This window comes from Coenobita brevimanus, chromosome 71 (assembly GCF_032717465.1).
Source record: "Coenobita brevimanus isolate Jiangsu-jjx chromosome 71, ASM3271746v2, whole genome shotgun sequence".
NCBI lineage: Eukaryota > Metazoa > Arthropoda > Malacostraca > Decapoda > Coenobitidae > Coenobita > Coenobita brevimanus.
In genome coordinates, this window is record NC_137024.1 from 37,427,707 (window position 1) to 37,449,489 (window position 21,783).

Below are 21,783 nucleotides of genomic sequence, written 5' to 3' on the forward strand. Positions count from 1 at the left end.
CATTGATTCCAGGAGAACCGGAAACTGTGCAAGGAATCTGAAGGGCCTTGGTTATGTGTCCTGGCTTGGGCCATTGCTGATTGAAAAAAAAATCCAAATCTCCCCAATGGGGTCAGGGTTATAGTAAGAAACAGTAGCAAACACACGCATTCTTCAACATCTTTGTCAGATTCCTTATTAATGTTGCACAAGAAGTTACCTTAGGGCCTTCAGATGTTTTATATGACACATACCTTACCACAAGGCAAAGCTTCTTTATCGAGGCTACACAGTAAAAATGCCAAACTAATTATTATTATTCCAGCTTCAGTGTCTTCCAACAATTCCAGGAGGACTGGAGACTGTGCAAGGAAACTGAAAGGCCCAGATTATGTGTCCTGGAACAAACCATTGCTGATAGAAAAAAAAAAATCCAGATCTCCCTCAGCTAATGTGGCCGAATCTTGATACGTTTGACTTCTGTAAACTTGCTACCTTGAATCACCCGTTAGTAACCACGACCTCCTTTTCCCCCCTGGGGGTAGGGTTTTTTTTCAAGAATACTCCCCCAGTATCCCTGCTTGTCATAAAAGGCAACTAAAAGCGTTGGCGGAGGGTTAGTGCCCCTCCCCGGAAAACAACTAACTAAAAAAACAAACAAGAAGCCACGGTCAAGGACTGACCAAACGATGACGACCAAGGACTGGACAAAGGACTTGGTAATGGCTACGTGGAATGTAAGAGGAGCGAATGATGAGATGAATGTGAGAGAGATTGTCCAGGTGCTTGAGGGTGCAAAAGTGGATGTATGTGGAATGACTGAAACAAAATGGAGAGGAGAAAGTGTGAGAGAATGGGAGTATGGATGGGGTATATGTGCAGAAGAAGGTGAGAATGAGAGGGCAAAGGAAGGAGTATGTATAGTTGTGAGTAAAAGATGGAAGAAGAGCATAAGACAGTATGGATCAGTTGGGTCAAGGATTGTGTGGGTAAAGTTGAATTTGGAATACATATGTGGGCGATTGTGTGTGTGTGTAAGCGCCAACGCAAGATCGTGCTAGCAGAGTGAGAGAAGAGTTCTGGACAAATGTGGAAGTGTGCATGGAAAAGTTTGGAAGGAATGAGAGAGTGTTTTTGATCGGTGATATGAATGGTAAAGTAAGGAATGTGAAGGTGGATGGAGTAGTTGGTGAGTGGGGTGTGCCTGCTACGATAGATGAGAATGGCAGTGCATTAGTGGACATTTGTGCTGGGAGGGGGTTGGTGATAGCCAATACCCTCTTCAGGCATAAAATGATCCACAGGTATACATGGCGAGTGATGAGAAGAGTGGGTGGTGAACTGAATGAAAGGAAGGCAATGATTGATTATGTGTGTGTGGATGAAAGGATGCGAAGATGTGTAATGGATGCAAGAGCTTATAGAGGTTGGGGGAGTGGACTTTCTGACCACTACTTGGTGGTGGCCAGAATTAGGATACAAGTAAGATGGAGGAATAGAAGAAGGGAAAGACGAGAGGAAGGAGTAGTTGCAAGGAAAGTGGAAAGGTTACAAGAGGATGAGAAAAAGGCAGAGTATAAGAGAGAAGTGGTGGAACAATTGGGCAAATATGAATTGGAGCGGATGGGGGACGTGAAAGGTGTGAGCAGGATATTTACAGAAGAAATGTGTGCAGCATATGATGTGGTGTGTGGGAGGAAGAGAAGACGGAGGGGGGTGCAAGGAACAGCTTGGTGGACTGAAGAGGTGAGACAGGCTGTGGCACAAAAGAAGAAAGCATACAATGAATGGATGAGAAGTAGGGGCATGGAAGAGGTTGAGAGGTGGAAGAGAGAGTTGTATGCAGAGAGAAAGAGAGAGGTGAAAAGATTAGTGAGAGAGAGTAAGAAGAGAGTGGATGAGGAATTTGGAAGGAATTTGAGTGTAAAGTGGAGGGACTGTAAGAAGATGTTCTGGAATGAGGTGAAGAGAGTAAGAGAGGGTGGAAGTGAGGTTAGCAGGGGAGTGAAAGATAAAAATGGTAGATTACTAGTGGAGAAGGGAGAAAAAGTGAGCAGATGGAGACAACACTTTAAGGAATTGTTGAACATACAGGATGGAAGTAATGCGAGTATAAGTGGCTGGGGAATGGCTGGGAGAAGGAGGGAGGTGAGAAGACAGGTAGAAATCAGTAGGATAGAAGTTGTGGAAGCAATGAAGAAAGTTAAATTGGGGAATGCCCCAGGAATTGATGGAGTGTGTGGTGAAATGCTGAAGCATGGGGGAGAGATAGTAGTAGAATGGATGTGGAAGATGTGCAGATTGGCCTGGGAGGAAGGTAGAGTCCCGGAGGATTGGAAGTCAGGTATAATTATTCCCTTGTACAAAGGAAAAGGGGAAAAAGAAGTGTGTGGTAATCATAGGGGCATTTGTCTTCTTAGTATAATAGGAAAAGTGTACGGTAGGATACTTATTGACAGAGTTAGAGAAAGAACAGAGGAATTAGTTGGAGAAGAACAGGGAGGCTTTAGGAAGGGAAGAGGTTGTGTAGATCAGATATTCATTCTTAGATCTTTAGTGGAAAAGTTTCTAGAGAAGGGAAAGTAGTTGTATGCGGCTTTCATGGATTTGGAGGAAGCATAGGACAGGGTGGATAAACAAGGATTGTGGAAAGTATTAAGAATATAAGGAGTAGATGGAAAGTTGTTGAATGCTGTGAAGAGTATGTATGATGGTGCTAAGGCTGCAGTGCGTGTGGATGGTGAACTAAGTGAAATTTTCTCTTTGGAGGTTGGGTTGAAACAGGGATGTGTCATGTCTCCATGGTTGTTCAATCTGTTCATGGATGGGGTAATAAAAGAGATACAAGATAGGGTAGTGATTGTTGGAGTGGCCCTGGTGAGAGAGGACAGTGTTTGGAAACTCCCTGTACTGTTGTTTGCATATGATACTGTGTTGTTGAGTGAAGATGAAGGGGAGCTGCAAGGCTTGGTGGATGAGTTTGGGAGAGTGTGCAAGAAACAGAATCTAAAGGTGAATGTAGAGAAGAGTAAAGTGATGGTCTTTGAGAGAGGTGAAGTCACTGAATGTACAGGGAGGTTGGATGGTGAGGAATTGGAAAATGTGAGTACGTTTAAGAACTTGGGTAGTGTGATGAGTAAGGATGGAGGTTTGGAGGGTGAAGTGCTTGAAAGGGTACAGCAGGGAAGATAGGTTGCTGGTTCTCTGAAAGCAGAGATAAGAAACAGGGAAGTGAGCATGGAAGTGAAAAAGTTACTACATGACAGTATTGTGATACCAACTCTAACGTATGGAAATGAAGCTTGGACACTGTTGGAAGGACACAAGTCAAGAGTGAGAGCAGTGGAAATGAGTTATTTAAGAGGAGCCTGTGGAGTCACATGGAGAGACAGGTTGACGAATGAGGATATAAAGGAGCGTTGTTGTGTGGATGTGGATGTGATAGGAAGTGTTATGAGGAACACACTGAGGTGGTTTGGCCATGTGGAGAGGATGGAGGGTGAAAGACTGACGAAGAAAGTGTATGTGAGTGAGGTGGAGGGGGGGAGAGGGAGGGGGAGGCCGAGGATGAGATGGAGGGATGGGGTGGAGAGGTATATGAGAGAGGGAGGTGTGAGTTGGGAGCAGGGCAGTGAAATGGCAGGGGACAGGACGACGCGCAAGCAATTTGTTTGTGGCCACCCCAAACGGGACTGAGGCGTCTGGCAATAGATAGATTGATAGATAGATCTCCCTGATGGGGTCATGGTCACTAAGAAACAATAGATGGAGACTAGTGACTGTCACTAGGACAGTTACATAGTTCTAGTTATTCTCATGATTATTATTATTTTTATGATGATTATAATGATGATGGTGATGGTGATGATGCCAACAATGACAATGACAACAGAGATGACAATCACGATGACAACGATGATGTTAACAATATATACAAGGATGGCGATGATATAGACAATGATGATTATGATGAAACAGATGATGATGTACCCCTCTGTATTGTCCAAAGGCAGCTCACCTGTGGCCCATAATCGATGGTTTGGGCACGAACACTGAACTCATAGGTGACTTCCTCCTCCAGTGATGTCACCAGGAGATATGGCGTCTCTACCTTCTGCTTCACTTGCTTACTGAAATCTGAATCCACATGTATAAATTAATGTCTATTAGAAACAATGGTTACAGAAATGATATATAATGAGGTGCTCCAGACTTTATATTGTATGAGAAAAAAATGTAAGATTAAAATTTCAACATCTAAATCTTAATTTATAGCTTATTTATTTATATTTCTTCTGTCAATGCTTAACAACCTTGAGATTGTCACACGATTATTATATCGTATGCTATATGGAGCTGTTGTTCACAGTCTGAATTCTGCTGTTTAACAAGACAGTGTGGAGAATTCATTCCATACATTTGTACCTCAATGAGCTGCCAGCTAGCCCTGATTTATGGCTGCCACTCAGGAATGGGGCAAGACAAGTATGGCATGAAAATATTAATTAATGAATGAGAAACTTTCAAGAAAATGACAGTCCGTCACTTTTGGACCTGAGGCAAACACTGGTTTGAGAAAAAAATCAAATGCCACATTACACATGTCTAATTCTGAGTGTGTTAATAACATAAACAAAAATCCCTATGTATTCCATCTTTTCAACCCCAGAAATGACTTTAAAAAAATAAGAGTGAAATACAGTATGTCTAGGCATTTAAACTTAAGTCACATTTTCCAGTAAGGTCCTCATTACAAAGCAGTCCTCATATTTCAGTGTTTTTATGATTTTTAACATTTTTCATTAAGTCCACAGTAAACAAAAAAATAATAATTTATTAAAATTCTCCTACAACCTGTAATGCTAACTGTCAGTTCCCCCAATTAACAGAAACAACTGAATGGAAGCTGTGATATTTTGGAACATGCCCCCGACTTGTACTGAGGATTACCTGTAGTACTTTGCCAAACAATGTGATTTCGAAAGAGACGCTAAGTTCTTGAAATGTGACCCCTGCAGTCAGTCAGAACACTGTACAACACAGACTACAATTCTTATCTCAAGAAGTACTTAATGCTTCTATCTTCTGAATAGGGACAATGCCTTAGCCCTTTAAGTGGTGAGTGCACACAGGCTAGAATTCTTAATTTAAAAAGCACGTCATGCTTCAATATCTTTCAAATGTGGGCAATGCCTTAGCCCCTTAAATGGGGAGCACACAGCAGACAACTAAATAATCATACATGAAATTGCACTCCACTCATATTTTCCAAATGCCATTGGAATTCTTCCAGAATTTAACTAATAATGTGAGAAAAGACTTACTTTCATCAGGTCTGGCAGTCTCGTAGGTTACAAGATAGCCCACAATCTCTCCATTGGGCCTAGATGGTGGTTGCCATACTACCTTCAGGCTGTTCATAGTAATGTCAGTGAAGCTGAGATTAACCACAGGTGCTGGCAGATCTTGCAGAGTGCGGGCATACACTGGTTCAGACTTGGGACCATCACCTGCTGGGTTGAAGCACAGCAGTGTAATGATGTATCGTGTGTACATGTCGAGATAAAGCAGCTCATAACTTCTTGTTGACCCACCAACAACTTCAATCTCTTCAGAACCTTCAGGATCTTCCTCACTTCTATAGAATATCTTGTACCCAAGGAGTTCCCCATTTTGGTCCTGTTCCTCAGGTGGCTGAAATGTAAAGGTTCAGCATCATTAGACTCATCATTATAACCTAATACCCCAATAACACTACTGTCAGTTTTAAAAATGAGTTCTAAACCACAATCATGTGCTTCTTCAGTGAAGTATATGCAGAGAAACAAACACGATGGATTTGGCACCCCTTTTTCTGAACTCCTCCCAATCCATGTATCACTGGACAGTAGGGCTGGGAGGATGGTAAAGGATGGTAACTTAGTGTAAACATAGTATGAAAAAAAAAAAAAAAAAGCCTTGTCAGAAATGTGACAGAACTGTTTTACAATAATTCTGTCACAAAATATATGATGCCTTGATGACTTCTTTACACAGTACAGGGTACTGCTTTACAATATACTATGTGTCTCCTACAAGAAGAAGTACAGTATATAAAATGACTTTATTTTAAGACAATTAACCCCTGTCCTCCAGGTCATGAGAATACTCCTGAAATTTGAGCTTTCCTGGGTCCATCAGGCCACAAGTAAACTCACAACTGCATTCTCGCCATGGATTCAATGTTCTGGGAACATTTTTCCCCACCAGCCACTCCCCAGATACCTACAGGCTTAAGCAGGCTCCCAAGTCAGTCACTCTCTCAGTACCATTAGGGTCATACATAGTGCTGTAACTGATATGATCCAATGAACTGATATATCACTGGTATTAGCTTTTTTTTTTAAATATCGGACCCATTCAGATATTTACCGCTGATATCGGGATATAAGATATAGAAGAAAAACATTAAAATGCAGTTTACGAAAGGATGGCCACAAACAAATTGCCTCCATGTTGCCCTGTCCCTTGCCATTTCATTGCCCTGTTCCCAGCTCACACTCCTCTTTCTCAAACACGTCTCCACTCAATCCATCCATCTCATCCTTGGCCTCCTCCTCCCTCTCCCCCATCAACCTCATTCGCATACATGCCCCTCATCAGTCTCTTGCTCTCCATCCTCTCCACATGGCCAAACCACCTCAGTGTGTTTCTCCTAATGCTTCCTATCATATCCACATCCACAGCATAATGCTCCTTCACTTCCTCATTTGTCAGTCTGTCTCTCCATGTGATTCCACAGGCTCCTCTCAAGTAACTCATTTCCACTGCACTCACTCTTGACTTGTGTCCCTCCAACAAGATCCAAGCTTCACTTCTCTATGCGAGTTGGTATCACAATACAGTACTTTCATGCAATAACTTTTTCACTTCCATGCTCACTTCCTTGTTTCTTATCACTGCTTTCAAAGAAGCAGCAACCTTTCTTCCTCGCTGTACCCTTTCAAGCACTTCACCCTCTAAACTTCCATCCTTACTCATCACACTACCCAAGTACTTAAACGCACTCATATTTTCCATCTCCTCCTCATCCAACCACACTGTACATTCAGTGACTTTATTTCTCTTGAAGACCATAACTTTACACTTCCCAAAATTCACCTTTAGATTCCATTTCTTACACATGCTCCCACACCCATTCATCAAGCCTTGCAGATCCCCTTCGTCTTCACTTAACTACCAGTATCATCTTCAAACAACAGTACAGAAAGTTTCCACACACAGCCCTCTCTCATGAGGGTTGCTCCAGCATCCACCGTCCTACCCTGTATCTCCTTTATAACCCCATCCATATACAGATTGAACAACCATGGAGACATGGCACATCCCTGTTTCAATCCAACCTTCAAACAGAAAAATTAACTCGGTTCTCTATCCACACGCACTGCAGCCTTAGCACCCTCATACATACTCTTCAGGCTTTAAACAACTTCCCATTTACTCCATATATTCTTAATCCGTTGACTGCGAGCCACAGCTCGGGCTGGGTAACACTGTGTTGCGAGCCACAGCTCAGGCTGAGCTGGCATCACCCGCTAACTACTCCACCCCTACGTAAACTTACGCATGGCGCTATGCAAAGACAAAGAGAGATTTTTTTTTTCTTTTCACAAGATGATGCCCTGGATGTTTATCTTCAAGTTTATAATAAACAAAAACATTTAATTTTTTTTTTTTTTTTTTTCAATTTTTTCACTACTCCCCAAGGTAAACTTGTGCAATGCCCTATGCAAAGACAGAGAGAGAGAGAGATTATTTTATTTTCACCAAATGATGCCCTAGATGTTTATCTTCAATAAACAAAAAACAAACAAACAAAAATCTTCATTTTTATAATAGACAAAAATCTTCATTTTTTGCACACCATGGGGTGGGGAAAAAAAAGGTAATTGCACAAGCCACAGGTTAATACTATCCACAATCCTTGTCTATCCACCCTGTTATGTGCTTTCTCCAGATCCATGAAGATTGCATACAACTTCTTTCCCTTCTCTAGAAACTTTTCTACTTAAGACCTAAGAATGAATATCTGGTCTACACAACCTCTTCCCTTCCGTAACCTCTCTGTTCTTCTCCAATCCCCTGTTATTTCCCTAACTCAGTCAATAAGTATCCTACCATATACTTTTCCTATTACATTATGAAAACAAATGCCCCTGTGATTACCACACACTTCTCTTTCCCCTTTTCCTATGTACAGGAGAATAATTATACCTGACTTCCAATCCTCTGGGACTTTACCTTCCTCCCAGGCCAATCTGCACCTCATCCACATCCATTCTACTACTATCTCTCCCCCTTGCTTCAGCATTTCATTATACACTCCATCAATTCCTGGAACTTTCCCCATTTTGACTTCCTTCACTGCTTCCACACCTTCCATCCTACTGATTTCTTTCTCTCTTCTCACATCCCTCCTTCTCCCAGTCATTCCCCAGCCACTTATACTTGCATTATTTTCATTCTTGTGGTAGGTGGGGGCACTCACCATCCACTCACTCAATGTAGTGCTACTCTTGGGTGTCTACCCTGTCCTCTCCTCCATCCTTCTTTCCTTCCATCTTCTTCTGTCTTTCTTTCCTTCATTCTTTCCTCGTCTTTCTGCATGCGGGTGACTTTACACTCCCTCTTCTGTCTTTCATTCCTTCATTCTTTCCTCTTCCTTCTGCCTGTGGGTGACTCTACAGTACACTGAGTGACAAGCCAAATGGTTTTCTGTACACCAGGAAACCATTTACTACGCTGGGTGGTAACCATATAACCAAATTTTGGCGCCTGGTGGTTTAGTGGGTAATTATTGTGCTCCAATCGGATTGAGCCAGTGAAGGTTTATATCCAAGGGGTGGTTGGGGTTTATTGCTCACGTAATGCCACTCAGGGATGAGTGAGGCTGGTCACTCACTCTCATCTTAAATGTCAGGACCAACTGCCTAGCCCCGGGCTCCTACGCTGCTCATGGGGAAACGTAGGATTGGATGATGGATGGATAGATGGATTTTCATTCTCTGTGTTCAACATTTCCTTAAAGTGTTCTCTCCAACTGCTTACTTCTTCTCCCTTTTCCACTAGTATTCTACCATTTTTATCTTTCCCTAACTAACTTCTTTAACAACCTGTCTAACTCTCTTTACCTCTTGCCAGAACATTTTCTTACAATCCCTCAACTTTACACTCAAATTCCTTCCAAATTCCTCATCCACTCTCTTCTTACTACTCTTTTCATCTCTCTCTTCCTCTTTACATTTAGTCCAAGTGAAAACTGATCTTCCTTCCCTCAACAAATTCAAACTGTACTATACTTACATACTGCACTAGTATGTAATATTTTGTGTGTTACAGAAAAATATGGAGTTTCTTTTTCAGTCATCCTCCCTCCTTCTAGAAGAACAGTTGAATTTTGACCCTCTAAATATGCTTTACCAAGACCTGCAGTGTCTTACAATTAGATTTTTTTTTTCCATTTCTTTTTCTCCCAGCAACTCTATTCAGCTAGTTGAATGAATGGTTGCTTCTAGCATAAATGTACATTCAGTGATTTTTATTTAGAGACTTGATTTTTGTAGTTTATTTTCATCAACATTTTGAGGCAAAAAAATCCATGTAGTTTGAAATACTTTGAAATGTGTGTCCTTATATGTTTATTATCATCACATTTTGAAATAAGAATTTTATCCAGACCCTTGTCACATAGGAAACTGTGTGTCTGGACCTTCACACATTGTAAATGAGTACTCCTGCCCTGAGAGGTGGCCATTTGTCTCTGAGTTACTTTTACAAGGAGGGGCACTAACCCTCCGCCAACACACTTGGTGACACGTAAGGAACACGTACAGATTGGTTATGTGGTTACCACCCAGCACTGTAAATGATTTCCTGGCTTACAGGAAACTATTACGCTTGTCACTCAATGTAAAGCCACCGAAAAGGAAAGAGGAGTAATTAAGTGACAGGAAAGATGGGAGAAACAGAAACAGAGGAGGGCTAACACAGAAAAGAATGATAAAGGAAGAAGTAGGCAGCACTACATCAAGTGAGTGGATGATGGTTGCCACCACCTACCTAGGGCTGTTACAGATACAATTCGCTGAACCATTATTGCCGATAGAGTATTTGTATTTTCCCAACACCAAACCAATACTGATATTTTCTGTCAACATTGGGACATCGAATATGGATGGAAGAAACACTGAAATGACTTTAATTGAAGATTTTGTTCACTGTTTTGCCTGATTCTGTGTGAAAGAATGTTGTTACCTTGGCACTGTTTGGCAGCTAAATAAAGTCTTACTGAAAACATTAAAGGTTCAGAAAAATAAATGGGTGAGTGGGAAAGGAGAAAAAACTGAAGGTGGAAAACAGTGAGCTGAGAGTGAGGTATACTGTGTACTGTTGGTGTGTAAGTATGGTGGCTGTGAGGGTTTATGTACGTAAACAGTGTACAAACGCTGTCGAAATAAGCATGACCAGCCCGCACCCATTAGTCATTACATTCTTTATTTAGTCATAATATTTACAGTCACTCTTCTCAATGTAGTGTAAATAAAGAAATGATTTACAGCATATACAGTCAAGCCGCCTAAGTTGCTGTTAATTGGTTCTGGACTGCACCCATGCCATAGAAAACTGTGCCATACAAATAACTAAACTTATGGGAAATATGGAATTTGGTTCTGGACTTTCACCCAAAGTCCCCCTTTTCACCCTACTTTTCCCCACTTTACACACGCACACAATCAAGCAATCAGTCAACGCATGTATTACATGTAACAATAGGCACAAAAAATAGGAGGGTGATCAGCCTTGTATTTACTTGGGCAATACCACGCGCTGCAAATTGAGCAAAAAAAAAAAGCTCGGCCAAGTAGACACAGATAAGCTGACCAACCAAAACATTAAAGATGGCGGAGGCTACCTAGTCAAGCAATGATTGAAGTAGTTTATTTGATAAAGTCTGTATGCTCAAGTGTTAACAAAACTCACATTTAATACGTTAATAATCATTCCTATATATGTGATGATGATGATGGGAGGCATTATACTTCGTTTTAGCTCAGAGATAGGTGCTTCATCACTGACCCGTTCATAGCGGTTTTACGAACAAACCTATAAACTAGTCACAATACCCAAAGAATCTTTAATGTTTCATTACTTAACGCAATGAATTTGGTGATGTTTAACCTCCTCATAAGAGAGGAAAAAGTCCACAGTTGAAGCACTTGTGTGGAGCTGAAGTGGTCACCATCTTCTTTGTTTACAAACAGGGGAGCACGCTGACCGCCAGGGGAATATGTCCGTGCATTTCAAACCTTGCCGCGCCCGCACCATAGGTAGGTCATGTGCGTGGTTTATTTTTGGGGAGTCAGGCACCTTGCTGTGTCATAGAAAACCATGGCACAGAAGTCCGTGCCATAGGCGACTTGATTATAGTATGAAAAAAGGCAATAGATGGGAGTAAGAAGGGGACAGTAACTCTGAGACAAAGTGATGAACAATATGTGGCAGCTTGGTTTTTAAGTTATTTGTGTTCCTGTGAGCAAATGATGCACAGATTCTTGTGTAACTTCAGGATGTTTATTTAGTTTGGCAGAAGAAACTGCGACTATAAAGCGTTGCTCACTTCAGCTATAGAACCTTCAATGCTAAACTTCTCAAAGTAAATAAGATATATTTGACAAAAGACACTCTTAATATCTAGAAAAAGCTTGACATTTTTGTGTGTGTAATGTGAACCAGTACAGTACACTATACTACCTATGTATGTGATTGATATACACTGAACTTAGTCATTCAAGCCTTATTTAATGGATGCTGTTTTGATCATGATATACTGTACAGGTATATGGTGAACAGTCTCAAGATTTTATGTACAGTATTTTCAAGTATAAATGCTGCTTTTTATTATTTGGGTGATGACCAGAAACTTACATACATTATGCACTTCATCTGTCATTAATTACCAAATATTGGCTTTGATTTAAAAGGTAAAATGTCATTTGCTTACTGTTTATCTAATGATTAAGTGTAGTAGTAGTAGTAGTAGTAGTTGTTTCCTAGGCAGTCTGGCTGAACAGCCTCGAGTCCCTTAGGAAGGCCCAGGCTTTCCCACAGCGCTCTCAAAGAGCGTATGTTGTGTTGTTGGTGGAGGTGATTGTGTGCAATGCAGTCTTCTATAATGTGCTTAATAGTATGGGGTGCTGTGTTGCATCCTGGACAGGCATCAGCGACAGAGTCATCCAGTCTCTTCTGGTAGCTTAAGAGGGCTGGATGGTGCCCACATCTCAGCCTGGCCAGGTGGACCCTGTCCTCACAAGGAAGATAGGATTCAGAAAGGTGGATGTCAGGAGGCCGTGCATGCAGCTGTGTGGTGTCTTTAAGTGACTGAATGGAGCAGCGAGCGATCTGAGTGTGGATATCCTTCTGAATGCTGGTCTGAGGTGGGCGAGGGGGGAAAGATGACAGTATTTGTGTATGGTAACGTGTGCTAGGTGTTGTTTTGATGTTCCTTGGTGTGGGTGGATGTGCTGCCATGTACTGTAGTGGAAGCTGTGCATTTGTGGAGGCTGCAGCAAGAAACTGAGTGCCTCTCATGTCTAGGTGATCCTTGACTTTGAGGACTTTGGTTTCTTGATGTAGGTGGTCTGTGGGTGCAGCAGCTGTGCAGCCTGTGATTATTTTTAGGGCCTTTTCTGTATGGTCTGTAGAGTGTTGCATTGTGTTTTGGTGTGGTTAGAAGCCCAGGAAGGGCTCGTATCATTCATCACTAAAGGTATGTATTGTTTGTATACTGTGGTGGTGGTTTCTTTGTTGTGTCCAAATGTCGTATGGGCAAGTGACCTCAATGCATTGAGTCTTGGTGTTATTTTATTTTTAATGTTTGTGATGTGTTGTTTAAATGACATTGATGTATTGTATGTTACACCAAGGACTTTTTGTGTGTGGTACGGCAGTATTGTTTATGGTGAGGTGTGGGATGTGACTGTGTTCTGCTGTCCAGTTTGTGAGAAGGGTCACTGTAGATTTGGATGGGACTATTTTGAGCCTGTTTGTGGTGAACCATTCGTGTAGTGTGTTGAGGTAAGGTTGAATGATGTGTGCAGCTGTGTTTGCATTTTGGTGCATACTGTACATGTGTTACATCATCTGCATAGGAAGCTATGTGTATCTGTGGTGTGTGGGTACATCATGCATGTATAGGTTAAAGAGTGTAGGTGACAAAACAGATCCTTGGGGGACGCCGTTTGTTAAGTTTCTGATGTTAGAAGACTGACCGGCAAATGTTACGTATGCACATCTGCCAGCTAAGTAGTTTGCCAGCCATCTTTTTGAGTTATTGTGCATGTTTGTGTTGAGTATTTTGTTTGTGAGGTTGTGGCGGGGGATGGCATCAAAAGCTTTGCTGATGTCTAGTGTGATTAGGAGTATTCTGTGTGGTGGCCTAGCTGAATTCATGCCATCGAAAACTCTCTGTGTAAGGTCTGTAAGAAGGGTGTTTGTGGAGTGTAGCGGCCTAAAGCCATGTTGCGACTGGGCTAGGGGAATGTGAGGCATGACTAGTTGTAGTACCAGTCGTTCAGTGACTTTAGAGGGAGAGCAGAGGAGTGTGATGGGGCGATGTGAGGAGGGTAGCGCAGGGTCTTTGTTGGGTTTAGAGATAGTGATGATATTGCCATGCTTCCAGATGTTGGGTGTTAAGTTGTGTGAGTAGCTGTAGTTTGATATGTTGGTGAGTGCTTGTATGTCTTGTGGTCCTAGGTGTTTAAGGTGAATGTTGCCTATGTTGTCTGGTCCACAGGCAGATGAGTGCTTGAGGCTGTTAATGATGTGCTTCATCTGGTTGTAAGTGAAAGGTGCGTAGTCTGGGTCTGTGAGGAACTGTCTCTTACATCGGATGATACATCGGGGTTCGGGATGGGGGTTTAGATGGCTGACTTGTGAAAAGTGATTGATGAGAGTGTTTGCTTGTTGTTTGTTTGAGGGTATGGTGTCTGTTGTTGTGATAGCAGCGTGTGATTGTGTGGTGTTGCTGTTGGAAAGTGCGATGCTGTTTAGTGTTTTGCAGAGTTTGCTGATGTTTATTTTGTGGTCAAGTGTTTGGAGGTAATTTTTCCAGTTTAGTGTTTGCTGTTCTGATATTTTATTGTTTATTTGAGTGTGGAGTTCTTGTATTTGTTGTATGGTGTCTTGTGTATGGGGTGTTGGGGAGTGTCGCAGTGTGTCCCGTTGTCTGATGAGGCCTTGAATTTTAGGTGTGAAGTTGGGGTTGTGTCTCTTTCTGTTGCCTCTAGGGATGTGTCTTTTGTCTGCATTTTGTATAATTGTATTGAAAGTGTGCACAGCGGTGTTATTGTTTGTGATGGATGTACTGTTTAGTGTTTCGAAATGTTGTTCTGTTTCAGTTACAAAGGCCTCCCAGTTGGCTCTCTTATAATTAGTGTGTGTGTTTTGGTGGCCAGCTGGGGTGATTCTGGTTTTGGTAGTGATGATGACTGGGAGGTGATCAGAACCTAGGGTTTTGACCACTCTCCATGATGTAGTGGGGGCAAGGTTTGGGGAGCAGAAGGTGATGTCTGGAGATGATGGAAGGAAGAGGGCTTGGTGTGAGATATGGGTATGTAGGTCTAGATTGTTCAGTATGAAAAGATGATCTGTCTGGGAATGTAGTACCAGCCCTCTGTCTGTGTCAGGGTTGTTGCGTATTTTTAGGGAAGCATAAAAGTTACAGTACAGTATGTGGTTTATGTTTCCCATTATTTGCCCTGTGGCAATGATATTACTTTTGAGTATGAATGAGTCTTATTAACAATTTAAAATATACAGGTATAGTACAGTTACCATTTTATAGCTTCTTTAACCCTAAAGTACTGAACTTGGGTATAATATACCCGATGCGTATGACATCATTTGTGTCACACAGTGCTCCTGCCAAGCCAGTGTGCTGGGACCCTAAGTACCCCCAGGGTTCCCCGAGTGCTCAAGGAGGTAGGTCATGTCGTGCTGCTGCTTGGCTGGGAATTGTTCATAGTGATGGGTTCGAGTATAGTGTAACCGGGTTTAGTGATAACCGACCAGTGACATACTTGGGTATATTATACGTGGGTTTGGTGCTAATAACCCCCTTGGGGCAGAGCCAGAAGTGCTTGGAGGGGTTTGCGTAAGTTTGGGGTAATTTGCTGGAGTGGTTTTTTGTGTGTGTGGATTTTTTCCTAAAATTTGGTGACAATTTTACAGTGTTGGATGTTTTTTCTAAATTTCCCTAAAATACCTCATTTATAGTAATTAAGCAACGTTGGGTCTGGTTAGTACTTGGATGGGTGACCGCCTGGGAACACCAGATCCTGTTGGCATAACGTTCTCCCTTCGTGTCAAGTGGGGTTGGTGGAGGATTAGTGCCCCTCCCTGTAAAACAATTAACTCTAAGCCCTTGGCCACCCCGTTTGGGATACATGGCGTCTGGCAATGAATGAATGAATGAATGAAGTGTTACTAACAGTTTAGGTAATATTAAGATGTCTTAAATTTGGTGTGTAAATGATAGCTTTAATAAATTTGCATATTTACTATTTTTTTTTTTCCAAACTCTGGTATAATACAGTATACCCATGTTTAGTTGCAATGTAACAGGCATTGAAATTTAGTGGTCTAAAATGTTAAAGAAATTATGATATTTTAGTGTAGTTCACATATTAATGTAATTCTTTAACCCATTAACTGCGCATGGAGGTTTTTTGGAGGTGTCCGTGGTGCGCGGACATAGGGGTAAAAATGAAATTTCCCAAAGGCCAAATTTTGTCTTAGGAATTGAGAGAACACATGCCAAAGTACCTGTATACAGTAAAGAAATATTAGCTCAATATTTACCTTGGTAAAGCCATGGATGACCATCGAAGTGTCTGATTCCCTATTGGAATATATGGTTTTCGTTTTTTTTTTTTTTTTTTGGTTTCGGTTTCAGTTTCGGTTTTGAAGGCTCAAACATGCTTGCATGGGTTGGCCTTGGTCACCATGGCACTATACTCGAAATTCACCAGCGCAGCCAGGGCTGTATTGAGCAGTCACACTCGGAACAGCCCAGGCTGTATAGAGCAGTTATTGGGTTAATTACCCACATTAGCTATAAAAAAATTAATTTGCATGTAATGAATAAATTTAGCAATAAATTCCATAAACTCAAAGGAAGGCAATGATAATTAAGTTGTATGTATTATTTAATTATACACATTTTACTGAAGATTAATAGAAAAAATTAAAAGAAACTGAATTTCTGCTCACAGCTTTAATATCATAAAAGTAAATATTAAGCCAAAGTCATAACATTGATGGAACACTACCAGTGTATGTGTGTGTACTGCCTGATTTGCAAGTTCCTACCAGTTCGCCAAAGTTCCTCTACAGAAAGCTGCTGTCTAGGTATTTTTGTCAAGCTTTATTCTAACAACAGTGATATACTGCAATATTATGGTCTCAATGTTCTGTATGTTAAGTTCATACATTTTACCATTTAAGGCAGTCAACAGGATGTGGGATATGACCGTATCTTTGAAAAATAACAATCATTACAGCCTTAGTTCACACCTAGAATGATGGAGAAATAATTGCTTGAGACTAGGGCAACTGGGTAAAACAAACAAACATATATTTTACAGGGTTATTCACCCAATTCCGATGTGATTCCAGTTATCGGGTAATTTTTTCATTCTGATATCATTATTAATCGGCCTTTGCTTTCCGATTTACAGCACTACACCTACCACCATTTGCTGAGGCTTAATAGAAGAAAATGAAAAGAAACTGGACTTCTTTTCGCAGCTCTCATACCAATGAATGTAAACATTAAGTCTAACACATACCATTAATGGAACACCCCCAGTACACTGTACGTCATGTGTGTGCTTGTGATCAGTTTACCACCTTACTTGCTGGCTCCTACCTGTCCCCCACAGCTCCTTGACAGCAGACTGCTGTTTTGGTATTGTTTTTGTGTTGGTTCCTGCTAACCACAGTACTGTAATATAATATTATGCTCTACAAACTCCCTATGTTTTAGTTCAGGCATTTTACTGTTTAAGATGGTGAACAGGTTGTGATATATGACTGTACTTTTGGGAAAAAAAATCATCAGTACAGCTTTAACCCAAACCTACAACGGTGGAGAGATACGAGTAAATGCTACAGTCTATGGTCATAGTGTAAAACAAACATTTTTTTTTTCATCATTACTCAGCTGATTCTGATATGAAACAATTACAGTATTGGATAATTTTTCCCTTCCAATACAGATACTGATATTACATGACTTTTGCTTGCCAATTTACAGCACTAGTCATAAGTATTTTTTTGTTATCAGGCAGTGTCCAATTCGTTACCCCCCATTTGCTGTATACAGTACTCCACTTCAGTCTCTCACAAGGTGTCCACGGATGAATTAGTAAGGCACACAAATGTGCAGTATTATGGTGAATTAACGGAAGAGATGAGTGAAACAGTGTGTAACTGATTAGCTATGGGGGGGGAAGGTGATTATGTTTTAGCCACCACATGTCACAGACACATACACTGTCCAGCCATGTGCATAAAGTTATTCTAGTTCCTCAGCTCCATTGTCCATAATGCCTTCACCTAGAAACCTGGGGACAACTGCACTGATGAGAGGGATGATTGGTGATTTTTATGGTCTTAAACTGAATATTCTATATAGTCTACTTCCTGAGATACATTGGTGTGAAGATCAGAATTTATCGGAATTTCCCCCAAAAGTGGTGGCTGCTCACTGAGTAAGATAGCAGGAGTGTGTGTTAACACTTTACTTATTAAATGTTTTTCTAGAATGAAGAACTAACCAAAACCTGAGAATGCTATCTTACCTCCCATGTCAACTTAATTTCAGTAGATGAGAGGGCTTCAGCCTTTACATTCTTGGGGTTTCCAGTGGGGACAGCCTCACCAACATAAACCGTGATGGGGGCAGAAGAAGGACTCTCGCCCTGAGCATTGAATGACACCACCAGCACTTCATAGTTTGTATCAACCTGTTAAAAATACATCAGTTTGTGTCAGGCTGTTAAAACTATAGCAGTTTGTGTCACCTTGTTCAAAGTACAGTAGTTTTTGTCACTCTGTTAGCCATTCACATATGCTGACATCCTCTTTATTTTATTCCTACCATTATAAAATTATTTTATTCAGCTCAGGGGGCATTTCTTGCATTAAATGGGTTCCTTTATTAACCTCTAGAGATCCTTCCTAAATAGACAAACACTGGTTCTAGCAAGACTTAAATGAAGATGTCATCATAATGGTGTTAACCCTAAAGACCACAAATTTCTTAGTGCACCTATCCCCAGAACCACAATGAGGGTCCGATTTTTTTTTTCTTTCTCGGAATGTAATTTTTTTTCTTACAGACTTCAACAGCTTGAATTTACATGCCTGAAAATGTACGTCCATTGGTTACTGTAGTAGTGACTTTCAAAAATAAAAGTCTACCCTTGAATCTGCCAGAGAATGGCTAGTAACCACACAAACATGACTGTAAACAATATAATATATATTCCTTGGCATAAAACAAGATTGAATAATGATCATGAAAGAAAAATAAAGTTTATAGTGGTTCACAGCAAGGGAAAACCCAACATGCCATGAAATAAAGGGAAAGGATGAAGATGGAGGGAGTGTGGTAGTGGATGGAAGGAGGAAGGGAGGTGTTGAGGGTGAGGAGGAGTGGAAGAAAAGAGGAAGTAGGCTTGCTACGCTCACCAGCTATGGTATTCAGGGGGTATATGGGGGTATGGGTGACTGGGAGGCCATAATGAGGAAAGGGTCCAGTGCGGCAGAGGTAGGCAGAGAGATGGCAGGGGGAAGGGTCACCCTCCCCCCCTCTAGAGGCCCAATCTGGCCATACCCCACCAGATACTGCAATTCCCATTGGTTTGGTCCGATATATGTCATAAAGGAGGCGGTGCTACCTACTGCCAGTTTTTGGTAGGCTTTGTACCATCAATAGACATAGGACTTCATGCTACATTTTCCAAAACTGTTGTTCGGTAGACATGGGTCTTTAGGAGTTGATAAAACTGTTCGGCAGACATGGGTCTTTAGGAGTTGATAAAACATCACTTACTATATGTTAATGTCAAATTATCAAATATCTTTTAACCCTTTAGCTGCCAGAGTAACTTATATTCTGGCCACTCAAAGATGATTACTGGTAGGTTCAGCTAAGAACATCCCCATGTTGCTAGGGTTATCATCATCATCTGGACTTTCTATCCCACCCTAGGGCAGGGTGAGCAATAGCAATGCCCACACAGCCCAAACTGCCCAATCCAATGGACCACGCTTCCATTCACTCACCATTCAAGCCCCCAGAATTCTGGCTCTATCTGATACGCCAAAAACATTCAACACGTTCTGTAGCTTCACATAAACGTATCCAATACAGTTAATGGGGATGTTCTTAGCTGAACCTACCAGTAATCATCTTTGAGTGGCCAGAATATAAGTTACTCTGGCAGTTAAAGGGTTAAAAGAGATTTGATAATTTGACATTAACATATAGTAAGTGATGTTTTATCAACTCCTAAAGCCCCAGGAATTGATGGAGTGTGTGGTGAAATCCTGAAGCATGAGGGAGAGATAGTAGTAGAATGGATGTGGAAGATGTGCAGATTGGCCTGGGAGGAAGGTAGAGTCCCGGAGGATTGGAAGTCAGGTATAATTATTCCCTTGTACAAAGGAAAAGGGGAAAAAGAAGTGTGTGGTAATCATAGGGGCATTTGTCTTCTTAGTATAATAGGAAGAGTGTATGGTAGGATACTTATTGACAGAGTTAGAGAAAGAACAGAGAAATTAGTTGGAGAAGAACAGGGAGGCTTTAGGAAGGGAAGAGGTTGTGTAGATCAGATATTCATTCTTAGATCTTTAGTGGAAAAGTTTCTAGAGAAGGGAAAGAAGTTGTATGCGGCTTTCATGGATTTGGAGAAAGCATATGACAGGGTGGATAGACAAGGATTGTGGAAAGTGTTAACAATATATGGAGTAGATGGGAAGTTGTCGAATGCTGTGAAGAGTATGTACGATGGTGCGAAGGCTGCAGTGCGTGTGCATGGTGAACTAAGTGAATTTTTCTCTTTGAAAGTTGGGTTGAAACAGGGATGTGTCATGTCTCCATGGTTGTTCAATCTGTACATGGATGGGGTAATAAAAGGGGTACAAGGTAGGGTAGTGGATGTTGGAGTGGCCCTGGTGAGAGAGGATAGTGTTTGGAAACTCCCTGTACCGTTGTTTGCAGATGACACTGTGTTGTTGAGTGAAGACGAAGGGGAGCTGCAAGGTTTGGTGGATGAGTTTGGGAGAGTGTGTAAGAAACAGAATCTAAAGGTGAATGTAGGGAAGAGTAAAGTGATGGTCTTTGAGAGGAGTGAAGTCAGTGAATGTACAGCGAGGTTGGATGGTGAGGAATTGGAAAATGTGAGTACGTTTAAGTACTTGGGTAGTGTGATAAGTAAGGATGGAGGTTTGGAGGGTGAAGTGCTTGAAAGGGTACAGAAGGGAAGAAAGGTTGCTGGTTCTTTGAAAGAAGTGATAAGAAACAGGGAAGTGAGCATGGAAGTGAAAAAGTTACTACATGACAGTATTGTGATACCAACTCTAACGTATGGAAGTGAAACTTGGACGTTGTTGGAAGGACACAAGTCAAGAGTGAGAGCAGTGGAAATAAGTTATTTAAGAGGAGCCTGTGGAGTCACATTACAGGATATCTCACTGTAACAAGGTGTGGTAAAATCATGATAACATGTCCAACAACCCACCTGAAGATCCTCTAGAATAACTTCTCTGGCCAAAGTATCCTTCAGTTCTTTCTGCTGCATACTGAAGGGGGTGGGAATGTCAGAAATCTGTCGATACTTGACCCGATAACCTCCAGTCTTGTCATCACCACTCCAGGATGTTGGGAAGAGAGGTGTCCACTCCACCTGGACACTCTTGGTTGTTATGGGAATCACCTGAACACACAAATTTTTCACTGAATATTTTTGCTTGTAACTGCCAACACACAAACCTACAATCATTTGTTTGTTACAAGATGGCCTTTGAACTTGGTCACTGTTGGATGTGTTAGTGCCTGTGATGAAACAATAATGTGGTGTTGGAATTCAAGCAGTAAGTGAAGTGAAATATCTATCAACTTAGGTGATTTAAATATTAATTCTTTTATTTATTGTTGGCAGCAAGCATTATAATGAAATAACCACCAGTTGAGGTGAATTGGAAACTTGTTTATAGACTCTGCTGGGTGGATGACCCTTGGCCAAAAATGTATCCCCACTGAACCCATGTTATACAAGACTTTATATATGATAAACCACTATGTGACAGATTTTTCAAACATATCATCATTGTAAAACAAGAGCACTCTGTACTTTGAATGAGTTTTGCTGACATGTTTTAAAATATTCTGTGTATTTTATATGGCAGTTTTCAAGAAAACCCATTTCCTCTTACAAACTCACCTATACATATACATGTGCTGGTATATAAAGAGCACAAAAAATTACAGTACTATACTTATCATCGTCAACTGATGCCATTTTCCATAATACAGATTGGAAAAGTTGCAGAAAACCTTGAAGATGAATATCAGCACATCAGATGAACTGTCAGTACTGATACTTTATTAAGCAAGTATTCTACTTCACAAACTTAAGCAGTATCTTCCGCAGTCCATCCATCTTCATACTCATACTTTCTTTTCATTTCAGTAAATAC

The 21,783-nt window shown here is 41.1% G+C and overlaps 1 protein-coding gene across 1 annotated transcript in view; it reads right to left on the reverse strand.

Moving 5' to 3' along the window:
* Window positions 1–21,783, reverse strand: part of sdk (sidekick cell adhesion molecule) — a 296,130-nt gene that overhangs the window by 92,897 nt on the left and 181,450 nt on the right. The window contains exons 21-24 of the mRNA XM_080277849.1: window positions 20,826–21,020; window positions 17,880–18,044; window positions 5,304–5,673; window positions 3,998–4,116 (exon numbers count right to left, since the gene is read on the reverse strand). Of these exons, the coding sequence (XP_080133975.1) occupies window positions 3,998–4,116; window positions 5,304–5,673; window positions 17,880–18,044; window positions 20,826–21,020 (849 nt within the window). The remainder of the gene's footprint in view (window positions 1–3,997; window positions 4,117–5,303; window positions 5,674–17,879; window positions 18,045–20,825; window positions 21,021–21,783) is intronic.